At 40.2% G+C, this 15,336-nt stretch overlaps 1 protein-coding gene across 1 annotated transcript in view; it reads left to right on the forward strand.

The window, feature by feature from the left end:
* Window positions 1-7,127: 7,127 nt before the first annotated feature.
* cpa6 (carboxypeptidase A6) overlaps window positions 7,128-15,336 on the forward strand; it is a 48,126-nt gene continuing 39,917 nt past the window's right edge. The window contains exon 1 of the mRNA XM_088642290.1: window positions 7,128-7,596. Within this exon, the coding sequence (XP_088498416.1) occupies window positions 7,487-7,596 (110 nt within the window). The 5' untranslated portion in view covers window positions 7,128-7,486. The remainder of the gene's footprint in view (window positions 7,597-15,336) is intronic.

Below are 15,336 nucleotides of genomic sequence, written 5' to 3' on the forward strand. Positions count from 1 at the left end.
GCAGCTATTTGATCCATTTCAGGTTTTATTTCATCTCTAATCCAAAAAATCATACCGGTGAAGCACAAAAATATGCATTTAACTATAAATCTGATTCCTTATGTGTATGCAGTTGTGCAAAAAATACAGTAAGATAAAAACAAAACTTCCAGAGCCCGATGCTTCACAAGTTATCCCTCTTTTCTGGACATTAGATTAGATGTTGTATGATAAAACATTCTGTTCAATGTAAACAGACAAATATAAATTGTATCATTACCATTAATTTCAGGCTTTAGGTGAAGTGTCAGGAGATTTTAAGACACATTTTGCACCTTTCTTCTAAATACTACCAGACACCTGTCTCCTTTGTAAGGTACAGTAGATGATTACACATCTCCTGTGGACACCTCAGTGACCTCTCTCTTTCTGTATTCCATGTGATATATCTTTTTCTACCATAAACTGTAGAAAAATAACTTCATTAGCACTGAAACACTTCTCAGCCATTTTCTACTGAGTCCATCAGGCACTGAAAATTGCATTCATCAGATGAAGTGAAAATTGTGGAGCTTTGCAGAAAAAAAAAACTCTCATTACTTTATGGTCAAAAGCATTTGGATTAAAGACAATATCATTTTAACCATGAGCAACATTTTAGAATTCGTTTAGAGCTGTGTTCACCCCATGATTCACACCTTTCACGCATTTAAATGTTGGGTTGAAAGGGTACTTTCATAAGAAAGTGAAAAGGTTAACTGCAAAGTGCTACAAAGGTAAAAGCACCTTAACTGTTAACATATAAAGCACAGTATTAGATGTATCCCCAAAACATGTGTGTAACACCTTCAGCATTTAAAACATTGAAAACCTATACATGCTCCCAGGGGTGGTTTTTAAGCAGTTCCAGACGGAACATAAATAAACCACTGCACCCATTTCATTTTACTGCCATCAGTAAACCTAGTCAAACAGTTTACATGTGTTAATTATTCAATCTAATTAGGGCCCTCTTGTAATATGGATCAGCCAGATTATTTTATAAATATGCTCATTTTCAAATGAGGCAAAAACACTTTCCTGCATCACATTTCTTCATCCTGGTTAAAAAACACTGTATGTGTTGATCTTCACCCAAGAACAGTACATTTACCAGGAATTGTGCTCTTTAAATATTGTTCCTTTCTGTCCTTTCATGCAATCAGATCTAAAATATATCTTTTTTTGCATATCCTTTCTCTGTCTCAGTTATTTTTGTGGTGGACTGCTGACCTAAATTGATCCTCGACACTTTTACACAACTCTTGAGTCAACTTAAAAAAAACACAATGACATATGTAGAACCATAGAACAGGCAGTATTTACTGTACTTTCCTAAAATCAGATTTTTCAAAAGAAGAAATTTCACCGTGAACGTTTTTCATTTCAAGCCAATACTGACTGAAGTTAGACATAGTTATACATAATTCATACCTTGACATGGAAATACCCCACACACAACTCTTTATGCTTTGAAAATTATTAATCATATGGCACTTTTCAAGGCAAGACACCTCAATGTGCTTTACAGTGAAAGTACCAACTCAATCAAACACAGGTACAGTAATTGGCAAGATACATTTTTTCACCAACCATTATTTAAAAGACAAAAAGGCATCAAATCCCTGACAGATGTATTGTAAGTCACTTAGGTCTACTGTACCTGCTTCACATGACTCTCCCCACAACTAGTACAGTACATGGAAATGTTTCTATTTCCATTTAACTCACCTGTGTGAAAAACACATCTCTGCTAGTGTCTGCTTCAGCAACACTAATCATTAAGTGTAAAACAGGTGGATTAGTACTGAAACTGAGAGAAGAAAATCCCTTTCATTTCCTACAACTTTTGAATATGCCTTGTCTGACTAATCAATACCCAGACAGATAGACGTCCTCGCTCACAAGCCAAGAATGAACCAAAATGACAACATTTCCTATTGGAACATGTGGAGGCTCCTCCATATCACAGCCAATTAGTGTCAGTGAAATGTGTGGGAGAATGATGTGATCATATTATTTGCTTTATAAAAGCACACAGTTATATATCAGATGCTAGATCCCAGTACAGGAAATGGTAGAGATTTCATAATCTTTCAATATCCTCTTAAACAGCAATAGAATGCTTTGAAGTCTTTTAAATGTTAAGTATTAGTGTGTTTTTTACTGTGGTTAAAGTCTCCAGCCACAAAAAAAACAGCTTCCGGATCCGTTAGCATGGGGAGCATTGGATCAGCGTTCTCGTCGCGCTCCCTGTCAGCACGGACTCAGTCTCCAACCTTGTTCAGGTGTTGCGGATGATCCAACCGGCTGACCGAATTTCAGGAATGAATCTCGGTCACCAACTGAAGGCCCCAGCACACTGGGGGACAATGCCTTTCAAGCCATTGGATCGGCTCTTCGAGTTCTACAGCTGAACGTCGAAGGTCTCTCAGCAGCTAAACCAACTCTCATCAGCAGTTTGGCAAGTCGCTATAGTGTTGATGTACAGTAGTCGGTCTTCAGGAAACACACCTAGCAAACCAAGTAGCAGGACGCTACACCCTTGGAGGAGCCAACATCATCTCGTCAACACCAGATGCTAGACATATGTACGTTCGGACGTCACCGATGCGTCTCTGATCTCTTCTTCTACTTTCTGTGACGTGGTCCAGGTTGTAGGTTTTAGGATCGCAAATGTGTACAAACCACCTAGTGAACACTGGGACCAGGGCATGCTTGAACTTTTGAACACCCTGCAGTGTATGCGGGTCACCACCCTGGATGGGGTTACTCCAAACCAGATGAGGATGGAGAAAAGTTGGTGGAACATGTAACCAACAATGGTCTCACATTGACCCATGATGCCAAGCAACGCAGGACCTTCCACTTGGCAAGATGGCAGAAAGACTACCCAAAGCACCTTTAAAGAAGGAACACAGACGTCAAGTGCAAGACGAGTGGCGGCTGTACTGCCGCCAAAAGACAGGTGGACTAAACAAATGCAGCTCTTGGAGAAAACAAGCGAACGGACTACCACAAGGTTCGGTCTTATCCCCAAGCCTCTTCAACCCCTACATCAACGATATACCATTGACCAAGTCTCGCAAATTCATCTATGCCGATGATATTTGCCTCAGAACCCAAGGTCACACATTCAATGAGGTACAGTGTGCAGAACAAAGGCATGGAGATGATGGTGGAGGACCTCACTAGGTGGTGTCTTCAGCCAAGTGCGACCAAAACTGTCTCCAGTGTCTTCCACTTCCACAGTGCAAAGGCTTACCAGGAACTCAGTATCTACCTCAAGGGTTGGCGTATTAAGCACGACCCGAATCCGGTTTACCTGGTAGTGACCTTGGATAGATCGTTGACCTACCACGAATGCTTGATGAGGACAGCAGCTAAAGTCAGTACTCTGAATCATCCTCTTAGTAAACTGGCAGGTATAAGTTGGGGTGTAAGGGCTCAGACACTCAAGACAACAGCACTTGCTCTGTGCTATTCAACAGCAGAGTACTGTGCTCTAGTCTGGTCCAGATCATCCCACGCCAAGCTGGTTGACATGCAATTTAACACGTCTATGCGTACCATCACTGGAACGCTGTGTCCTATTTCACTATCATGGCTACCGGCACTCAGCAGCATCTCACCGTCACACCTACATCCACAGGAAGCTACTGCCAAGCTGGTGGCCAACGTCTGCGCGAATTGTAGGTTACTGCTTCACGCGGACATTGTGTTTCATCCAACAGCACACCTGTCCTCGAGACGCCCAGTCTGGTTGGTGTAACGAACAGTTCTTTCCGGACCCTATGCGGACGACACAATCCGAAGAAGTGGGGAAACTGGGAAAAAGTCATGCAGGAATACGGGGCTGAAAACAGGGGGGCGTGTCCAAAGTGCGCTGGTGCACGGGGGAGGTGTGGCCGAGGCAAACAATCCTAAAGAGTAATCCTTAGAGGGTATCCAAAAACACAAGAATAAGTCCATAGCCAGGTGATCCATCCAAACTAGGAATAAAAACCATGAACCGGGTCGGAACCGGCGGACAGGGAACGGGGACGGGGACGGGGACGGGGGCGGGGGCGGGGGCGGGGGCGGGGATTAAAACCTTAACGGGACCAGGCACTTCCAGGTCCCAGACTCGCACGGTGCGGAAACCAGATGCAGAGCCAGGCTGAACGTCAGCGCCTGGCTTTTAAGGTGGGCTGGGAAAAGGGATCAGGTGCACAGAATTAAGTCTAAAGTGAAAGGGCTGGAGCACTCTTAAGGAGGAGGGACTATAATCGTGACAGTTGGACCCACAGCCAGGGGATATGAGGGCTGATTCGGCTTGGAGTGCTGAGTGGTCGACAACAGATGTTGTGAATCACTCCACCCTGGCCGAGCCATCTGCCTGTCCTCTTGGCTTCAACCTACCGCCACGACTGTGGACAAAGTTGAGCCCATTCCGGACAGGCCAGGGTCGCTGTGCAGTCAACCTTGTCCGTTGGGCTCAGGCAACTGACCCAAAATGCATTTGTGGTGCACTACAGACTGTCACACATTGTGAACAACTGTCTGCTGACGCGCTTCAGTGGTGGACTGTCGGCGTTGCACCTCGCTGATGATGATGCTGCTGCTTGCCGGCTCGGCATGCAGTACAAATGCTAAAGAAAAAGAAAGAAGCATTAGCATGCGGGTGAATGTACACAGCGGTCATAAGAACAGCCGTAAATTCCCTCGTAGGTAGAGAGGGCGACATTTTATAGTGAGGTACTCCAGATTAGATGAGAAGGATCTGTAGGATCTGAGAAGTTCTACGTCACTGCACCAAAGGTTATTAATCATGAAACACACTCCAACTCTTTTCTCCTTGCCGGTAGACTCGTCTGTGCGGTTCCCTCTATACAGCGTGAATCCAGCGGGTTGTACAGTGGCATCGGGAACGTTGGGTTTCAGCGAAACAGAAGACACAGCAGTCGCTCAAGTCGCGCTGAGTGTTGATGTGACAATGAAGTTCGTCGATTTTACTGTCCAGTGACTGCACATTTGCAAGCAGGATGCTGGGGACCGGCAGACACGCTGTAAATTAAATTACGCCATACACCTTGCACTTTATGTACCCTGTACCCTGTCAGAAATCTCTATGTCTACATTGTCTATGGTATTGTCTTGTGGGTGTCTTGTCTGTATTCGCACCGTAGACTTGGAGAACGATATCTCGCTCCTCTGTATACTTATATATGGCTGGAATGACAAATAAACTTGAACCTGAACTTTACCAGAGCCGCGCTAACACGCCGCTTCTCTAACCTCACTTCATTTTGCGTTCGTGCCCGTTTGCTCTGTGCCTGAGAAGCAAAGCCGTCTACGTTCAATTCCAGTGAAGCTAGATGCAAAGATCTGAATCTCAAGTCAAGGTGTGTTTGTCGGTCCTATGTAATGGTTGCACACGCATTTGTTTGTACATAAATGAGACATAACACGTAAATAAACGAGAGAGCTACACGCGAGACGTCGGCGTTGAACGGCGCCAACTTAAGGTTGCGGGCTTGCATCTTAAGGCTTGCTTTCAATAGGGCAGCATAGTGGTACAGCAGTTAGCATTCCTCCCTTATAGCGCTGGGGGCCTGTGTTCAGTTCTTGACCTGGGGTGCTGTCTGTGTGAAGTTTGTATGTCCTCCCTGTGTTTGTGTGGATTCCTTCCCACAGTGCAAAAACGTACTGGTATGTTAATTGGCTTCTGGGAGAACTGGCCCTGTTGTGAATGTGTGTGTGTGCCCTGGGATGAACTGCTGTCTCCTGCAGGGTGTATCCCACCTTGCGCCTGTTGCTTGCTGAGATAGGTTCTGTGTCCCCTCCAACCCTGAATAGGAAGAAGTGGATAGAAAATGGATGGAAGATTTTTTTATTATTGTTGTTGTTGTTGTTGTTGTTTTCTATCTATAAATTTTCTATTTAATACCTATGTTTAAGGGTACAAAGTCTTTGGACAAGACTATAATCTGGTAAATTTTTATTTTCTTTCCAGAAACATTTAATAATCACAGAATAGTGTAAACAGTTCACTATACTGGCCCTGTAGCAATATTCCTTGTAAGACCAAAAATATCCACACAGAAATTATCCGTAGATTACACTACTGTCATGCTACTGTACCTTTATTACCACCACCCCAATGTGTTCTTTTGTACATTACAAAGTCGAATAAAACCTGTCATATTCCATCCTAAATGTAGGTGCACTTCAGTGTAAGATTAATTTAGTGTCAGATGGGCCAAATGTGTTCTACTAGTTTGTACCTTATTTTCTTCTTACTTTAGTAGTGTTAATGAGCCATAGTTGCTATTGTGTAAGTGCTGTAATGTTTTGAGCATCAATTATCAAACTTTTCGATTCTCTACAAATGCAATATGATTTTACAATCTACTGCAACTAAACCATACAAAACATATTTTTATATAGTTCACACCGTCTACTTTTATGGATTATTCTCCTTGGATGTTTCACCCCATTCGCACAGTTAATTAAAATGGGAATTCAAATATTCTACAGTTAATCAACAAAAATATTCCGACGTGTTTCTGATATATACTGTACATAATGACAACTTAAAGTACAATTTCAAGAGACAGATCTGTTGAGCAAATCTCTAAAGCACAAATTTATTTTAAGAAGAAGAAGAAGAAGAACTGCATTTTTATTGTACAGCTTTTTATTTCGAACAATCTCAAAGCGCTTTAAATACTTCTTACCGGATAAAAGAAAAAACAAAGATACCGGAAAGATAGCGAAACACGAATTGGAGCATTGAGGAACAATACAGCATCAGTACTGGACGTTATTAAAGAGCTACAGTACGTGATAAACGTAAACTACCGTTATGTTATACATTAATCTGGAATAGGGAACGGTTTAATTTTAAATTAAAACGTGCATTGAATAGATTTGGCTGTGCACAAAATGCTTTCTTGTACAGCAGCTGTATGCAGTAATACATACAGTATGTGGCTCTATGCAATCAAGGTAATCACCTCGGTTGCGAATCCAGGTATTACCTGTAACAAACGCCACCTCCAATTCACAGTCGGGAAAAAAAAGTCGAAGAGGCTTTTCCCTCCGCGTGCTGCGCTGCTCCTCCTCTCTGAAGCCCAACGAATCTCCAGTTACCAACCTCGCAGACACCGGCTCACGTGGTCGAGATCCGGCACATTTTAAAAGAAGGGACATCTCCCTCTTTTCTGAGGAATGGGGTGGCAAACGTCCTCCTGGTGCTAGCTAGCGATCCAGGTTTCCACGCACAGTGTAGACCTGCAGTATATGTACCTCAACACCAGCAGCGTCTTGTCATCTCTTCTGCAGCCCAGACCCCTACCGCTCCCCAGCAGTGCCAATCGCGAATCACGGCCGCACTGTTGCGCTAGGCATACTTTGTCATCAGATAAACTGAAGTTCTTAAGAAATATTAGCTGTCGTGTCTTCACTCTCATTATTTTTTAGAACTATGGATATCGGTGCCAAAACCACAGTTCAAGCCGCAGTTCTGTTCTATGTGATTTCCAGCAATTTGTTATGTCCAGTGGGTGCTTACCTCTACAATAACCGGTATGCGGGGTAAGTAATATTTTAATTATTGCATTTTATTTATGACATTAGAGGTAAGCTGATTTCATTAATTTAAAATGTACATGAAACTTCTTTGTAAGTCTGTTTACTTGCCTACTTTTCAATAGAAAACAGCATTTGTGGTATTTGTAATACAGTACTTCTTCAGTGATACGTAGTTTTTGTATCTGCTCATATTTTTGTAATTTTCCATGGTTGACAAAAGTCCGTACTAGATTTTAATCTTCAGAAAAAAAGACACCACTAAAATGGTCTCCCCCTCCCCACACACACACACTTTCACAAGGGGGTATATCATTTTGTAATGTATCCAGAAAAAAAATGTGATGATAGTTTTGCACACATTTCAAATTTTGGTCTCATCAGATCGTAATACTTGATTATATGTTCCAGTGCCAGGTTTGTGTGATTTCTTTGCAAAGTTCATCTTCAAATTTATTTTGAGGCCTTAACATTGGCTCTTTTGCTGCAACCCTTTCATTAAGACCTGTAGCGACCAGCTGTCTTGTAACTCTGTTAGTAACAGTGCAAGGGGAGATATTGACATTCGCGTTGGTTACTATCTCAGCTGACAGCTGCCTGCTTGCCTTTCATCTTTTCTACAAGCTCAGTAACTTTAATTGCTGGCTTTGGTTTGCGGTTCTTTAGTGTGCTCTTCTTTGACTTTTGTGTTTTTGGATTATTCCTTTTCTCTGAAAGGCAGCGTACTTTGTTTTTTTCCATTATAGAAATCCTCAGCTTCGACCATTGTGTTGACGTCTTCTTTAAGCGTCTGCTTATCATTTGCTTGTGTGAATTTTCCTTCTTGGATGCCATATGTAATGTAATTTGGTGGTTTTAGAGTCATTAATTTTAAGTAACTCCCATTTAAAATGTATTTTTTATGAGACATTTGTAGTGGCATGTGTGACGTGTAGCAAATACCTCCATAAACATGAAGTATTTTCATAAAACAATTTAAACATGTTTTTACTTGCTACTGAAATGTACAACATGTCAAGTGAACAACATATACAAGTGTTTTATTTTCATATACATTAACTGCATTACAGTATTTGACATAATGTCACACAATTATAAAACAGAGAGCTGGCCCTTTCAGACAGCTGTGTGCCATGAAACAATTAAATTTTAGTTCACCCACAAACAGAACCACAGAAAGTATACCCCAGTATGTCTTTTTGCAGGCTTCACGGTTTAATTCCTTCACATATTCAAAGTTTGTTTGTCATCCAGCTGAAGTAAGGCTGGAGGGACTATCTGAAATCAGATACTGTTTAGAACATTGCAATTTACAGTATGAAAGAAACATTTACAAATCTTACAAAAAAACTCATACCAGCCATTGACACCTGTTTTCAAGGTTTAGTGTACAGTATGTTGTTCTGTCAAGATATGTATTATATTATACAGTACATTAGATATTTCTTAAGTTGAAAAAAAGAATGTTTTTGCTGACAGGAATTTTTCTTTTGAGGGTTGTCAAAAACAATGTTGGAGTTGCATTTAAAACATTTGTCGCTCTGTTTTAGTAACTTGTGTTATTGTTGCATTCGTTATGTCATAGAAGTTAGCTACTTAAAACAGTAGCCATGTAGATATATTTCAGGTAGTTTTTTATAGTCGGTAAATATTGTCTAAAATATTTGTTCTTAGAAATATTCCATCACCTGTGTACTGTAGTTTAAAAACTAACACTGAAGTTTCCACATCAATTCTTTCTGTTTCAAAACAGTTTAGTATTTAAATTTTTTGTATCATGTTGTTAATTCAGTGAGAACTCTTTATATAACCAAGATTTTGATACAGTTTTCCAAAAACCTGCAGCCGATGAAGGTTAGGAAAGAGATTTCTTGAAAATGGAATCAGACTGAATTATTTTTGGTTTATTTGGTTTATTAGTGTTCCCTCGGTGTAATAGAATGAGTTGATTCTATTCACATACGTCTCAATCATTTGTTTTAAGCGGATATGACACTAACCCTTTGTATATCATCTGGTCTCACTGACTCGGTGTGTTCCACAGGGTTCTGTCCTGGAAAATTTACTATTTATATGATGCCTCTTGATCAGGCTATTAATTATTGTGGATGTGGACTTCACAGCTATGCCCATGATACTCCATCAATTCCTTGATGGAATTAGGAAAACCCCAGGGTGTTACTTTTCACTCTGGACTGTCATTTGAAGGCATGTTACAAATGATACAAGGACTTATTTCCTTCAACCTGCATAACATTAATAATGATATTGAATAATAATAAACTCTATTTCATATTGCGCCTTAAAAAATGGCTTCTCAAAACTCTTTACATTAAGAAAAACGCAGGAGTCAGCAGAATTACACAATTACAATAAGAGTCTGGAATACGATAGGAAAGCAGGGGGACATACACATAGCCTGATGCTGAAATACTGATGATGATGATAATAATAATAATAATAATCAATAAATCGATAAATTCCTTCATTTCTTCTATGGTATTAATTTGGCTTCAGTATGAATATACTGTAGTGCTGAACCATATGTGTCGAATGAAAGTACTGTACATCAGGACATAACTCATATGTGGTTCCCTGTGAAATTGAGACCTGGCTTTAAGGCTCTCCTGCTCATGTACAGACATTGAATGGATAATTTAAGGGTTTACTGCAAGAGTTTAATCCATTTCATAATATGAGATTAGGATCTGTATTATACTCTTCTTACTTCTAGCCCTCATACCGTAATAGAGACCATGCTCCACATTGTGGGCTATTCCGACGTCTTGTGTGCAGCACACATACTATATGCAGAGCTCGGCCCAAATCCACAGATTCTGTGACTTTAAAACTTACTTAAAGCTCTTTCTCCTCCAGTATATATAGAAAAGTGTATTAGGATTGAAAGCATTTCTGTTCTAGCTTTTCTGTGAAAAATATCCTGGAGTGTTAATGAACTGTTTCATTAATTAATTCAAAGATAAATCTTTTAAATTCCCCCGCATTATTTTAGTTTATGGAGAAATTGTTCTACCTCCTGCATAAACTAAAGCCATCTTAGATTTTGTCATAGGTTGGGCTTTGATTAAGAATGGTTTGAAGTCAAGGGTCCTGGGAAATATTAAAGTAAAGGAACGGTAAGGTTTGGTTTTAAGTTTTGGCAAATGTTAGACACACTGTACAGTACAACTTTTTCGTGTAAATAGGATTGGTTTAGATTACATTTGATATAAGATTGCAAATAAGGTTTTGGTGCTGTGATTAATGTTGTGTGTAGCGTTAGGAATAGAATTTAAGTACAGTTAGTTTTATTTTATAATTTGGTTAAGCCTTAGTGTTGAGGTATGCACAGACAAGGATTTCAGTTAGCTTTAGTTAAACTAAGGGGCTGAGGTCAATTTAAGGGTTTAGGAATAGTTAATTGTACTGTTGTGAGCATATGAGGTTTAGGGTAGTATTGACATGTATGTACTGTAGAGACTCGCTTTTAGCTTATGTTTGGAATTCATTTTTGACTGAGACCTACAGTTAAATATACTGTACTACTGTTGAGGCTGAGATATAGCAATGAAAAAGAACATGTACTGTATAGGACATTTTCAACATTTTTTTTCTTTACAACAGTTACAATTCTGTTCATACATTTTGTGTCCTTAGGTTTACTGAAGAGATAAGGCAAGACTGAAGATTACTGGTAGGGGGTCCAGTTTAGCCTGTTTCTCTTATTTTGTTGCTAGTATTTTCTTGATCACAGGACTTCATTGACCTCGTTCTTGGGGTATTCTTTTAGAAGGGAGAGTCACACAATGCACCGAGAACAGGGACAATTACCTTTTATCCTTCAAAGGTTTGACTTGGATACACTATTATTGTTGTCTTTTCTGACTTTCATTTAATTCAACAGTGTCAGGATTGTGGTTATTATGTTCCAGATATACTATATTTTGATAATATCAAAACAAATCTAACCTTTTGCCCAAGCTTCGGTAAAAGTGCTTATAAAGAAAAAAATCCATTCTCAGAAATCTTAGAATTAGATTGTTTTTATAGATCAGAACATAAGAAATAGGGGAAAGCACTGGAATTCTGCAAGTTAGGACTGATGTTTAAAATTCCAAAAAGAAATATGGGCAGTTTGTGGGCTTTTAAACCTTATCCTTAAAATGTTCTTTTTTTCAGTGTTGCTCCATCATTGCATAAAGCACTCTGGAGTGCACTTAACGAAGTGTACGCTGTACTTCAGGGTTAGATTGTGAGATCCTCAGGAATTTTTATATGATTTGGTTTGGTTTGAAACATTGTGATGTTATCGAGGGATAATGTGAGATGTGTTTTCTTTTAACTATGAGTCACAAAATTAGAGCATTCAGTAAAGCAAGACATAAATGTTTCAAGGATGCCCATTGTTACTCGCAAAAAAAAAATCAGAAACCTGCAACTGTGACATCAAGGTGCCAAGGTGTCATCAGGTTTAAAAATCCTCTTTTAATGAATTTCCCACTGGAATCACTGCATAGTTGGTCCTCCCCAGAACTGGAAAACATAGCACTAAGCTGTTCGTTTTGAACTCAGGGTCCTGTTGAACACCACTCTCACAACCTCAGCTAACGTGCGATTGATAGCGTGCACCAGCGGTCAGGGAAAACTTTCTGAACTTTGATCTTCAGGGTGTGCATTTGGTCACGGAGGTGAACTAGGTCTCCATCAAACCACAGAATATTTTTCAAGCCGCTTGTCAAAAAATTTCAATGCAGACCTGAACTTACTCCTTGGGTCAGCAGGAATCAGTTCCCACAGTCTTCATATTTTGTGTGGAAACAGCTTTCATGTCTCGCACAGCACATTCCTCACAGCTTCCTGGGGTAAGCTAATAGAGCTGGCAACTTGATAAGTGCTGCATTCTCCATGGGGATGGCTTTGTTGAGTTCACAGTGATGCCACTCGGTATCTGAAGTAACCTCGGCTGGCATGCCATACTCGTGGGTCTGTTGGGCCAGAGATGCTTTATTCTTGAAACGTCCTTGGCTACTTCAAAAACACTCCATCGCGACAAAAGGTACAAGGCCCCTGCATTGCACTCGTTGTCATGGAAAATGTTCACAAGTGCTCCAGGCATCAGAGCAAGAGCCAATGACAGACCTGAAAGCTCACAGTCAGAAGAAACAAAATGGGATCCTGACTGCTCGTATATTTTTGCCACCATGTCTGTTAGTATAAGAATTATAAACTGAAAATGCACACAGAGATTTTAGCCATTTTAGCACAGTAACCTATTATATCACATTGCAGATTCACTTCTAAATTTGCATCTAATCTAGGTAAATGTCTGCATCTTTTTTGGCTGTTAAATAATTAACGACATAAGAATGACATACTGTATGACTATATTCTTTGTGCTTTCTTGAACTTCAGTTAAGTCAGGCTTCATCCCTTTAAATCTCCAAAAGGCTTGTCTTATGTTTGTTGATACTTGGATCTGTGCCTACAAAAACAAAACAATGTGTTGTAAGGCATAAGTAGTGGAGTTTAATTTGAAGAAGGTCTCTCCACATCTTCATATGCTTCTTATCCAGCTGCAAGCACGTCTGTGCTAATCATGTGATAATATTCCATCGCTTAATAATTACATCGATGGAGGAACCTAAGCCTGCTATGAGCAGTGCAAAATGTCAAAAGCATTACTTTTAATTTTTATTTTATTAATACATTTTCAAGTTCCCTTTCATACATTACTGCCAACTTGAGGGGTGATTTTGAAAGAAATGTGCTCATGGTGTTGAATTTGCTTTACTCCCTTCCTGTATAATTGCATCATGAAGGCAATCCATTAGAGGTAAGTCTATCCCTAACAGTTGTCTTGGTGTGTAATGTTTTGTGTGATTTCCTCTCATCCTTTTCATTTCACCACACACTGTTGCATTGTACTTTTGTTATAAGGGACCCTGACTTCCTGTACTGGAAAATCCAGGGAAAGAAAGACAAAGGAACTGTCTGTCAGTATTCAGCAGGTGTTAATGATGCGTAGGATGCAATGACAAAGACCTAAGATCTCTTTATGTGCAGTTTATGCCTCAAAAAAGAAGTAAGCATTTGCAAGATACAGAATACACCATCTTTACCCTATCAAGCACTTGAGAAGGTTGGGTAACTCTGTAAAGATATTTATTGCACAGAATGAGATGAGAACTCAAGAATAATTAATGACAAGAATGGACTATTCGGACAGTCCTTGCTTGTCATTTCAAGCCTTGACTTGAATTTTCTCCACTATGTGGTCTGGTAATCCAATCCACACATTGATAACACTCTGTGCACGGAAGTGTTTTGTAGTCTGGGTGTGAAGTTGGCTTTTCACACCTGTCCTGTTACGACCTCAGGTTTCTCTCGCCAGAATAAATGGACGATCAGTATCGTTATGGAGCAGAATGTCTCCAAAATTATGTAAATACTTTGTAGAAGGTACTGTAAGATCACAGTTGGGACAATACATAATCAAAATCACAGGATTTCTGCTCTGCTGTAAATAAATTCAGTGATGTTCAAAGAACTGGTGGAAAGTGGAGTACATAGAACAAAGCAGCAGTTTTGCTAGGATACCAGGCTGCAGTGACCCTAATGCAGATGCGAGTTTTACATTCTTAGGACTATGTACTGTATACTGTATGTCGTAAACAAACCCTCCACCTTCCAACTCACTGTAAATGTACAAGAAAGTCAGTCTGGAACCTGTTCAAGTCCACAGTCACAGAGACGTAGCTTGTTACCTTGGAATTACTCCTGAGGTTTAGTTTACTGGTGTGTCCAGCTGGAGGAATGCTCATAATGGGCACTTCAAGAGAAGGATATGCCTTGGCCGATGCAATGAGAGCATTAATGAAGCCAGTTTATTTCCAGTTGATGGTAATTTTCTATTCTGGAAAACAGCATAATAGCTGTGGGTTAGGTCAGGCTGTGGACGCTCTGTACTAAGCTACAATGTATGGTTATTAACTTGCAGAACTATCCCTGCCTTGTAACTTGCCATGCTTCAATCAGTGCTTGGAATCGGACCATGAAGTCCCAAGTTCAGCACCTCACTGGCATGCTGCCTGCTGGGACTCCAGTATCCCAGGTGGCATCTGTGCTGTGGCAGGCACAGACAAGAGCCCAGGTTCTCTCACACAGAGGCCAGGCTTTGTTGCAGTTGTCTACACGTTTCACTGGCAAAAGGCTATATTGTTTACAGTGTGTTACCATTTAGAGAACTTCTTCATCTAAGCGTGCAAACTTTGCTTTTAGATCCATTTTATTTATTTTACATCCATGTACCTTTGGTTTACATTTAGGAAAATACTGAGGCTTCCATGTGCTGGGAAATTTATTGCGATGGGAACCCACAACCGAAACCCCAAACACCACGTTTTGCAGACGTCAGCTATACTTAAACAAACATACAGTACGCTGTTATATATGTTGACGTTTCTCTGCTACAGCCTTAGGGAGTGCTGCCAATACAAGGCGTTTTGTCCTGTTGTAGAAAGCTAAACCTGAATTTGGACAGCAACATGCAAACCGAAAAAGAGTGTGAAAATACATTTTTATTTTGTCGTCCTGTAAATAAGCATTCAATTAACTTCTCATAGGAAGCTTGGAAACTTACGTTTTTCTAACCCATTTTACTGCTGTTGCCAAGGGCTATGTTAGAAAGCCACAGAAATGTAGAATTTGCTTTATTTCCTCCCTAGGGGAAAAGGACTCACAAGTGGC

Source organism: Lepisosteus platostomus, chromosome 8 (assembly GCF_059453375.1).
Source record: "Lepisosteus platostomus isolate fLepPlt1 chromosome 8, fLepPlt1.hap1, whole genome shotgun sequence".
NCBI classification, from domain to species: Eukaryota; Metazoa; Chordata; class Actinopteri; order Semionotiformes; family Lepisosteidae; genus Lepisosteus; species Lepisosteus platostomus.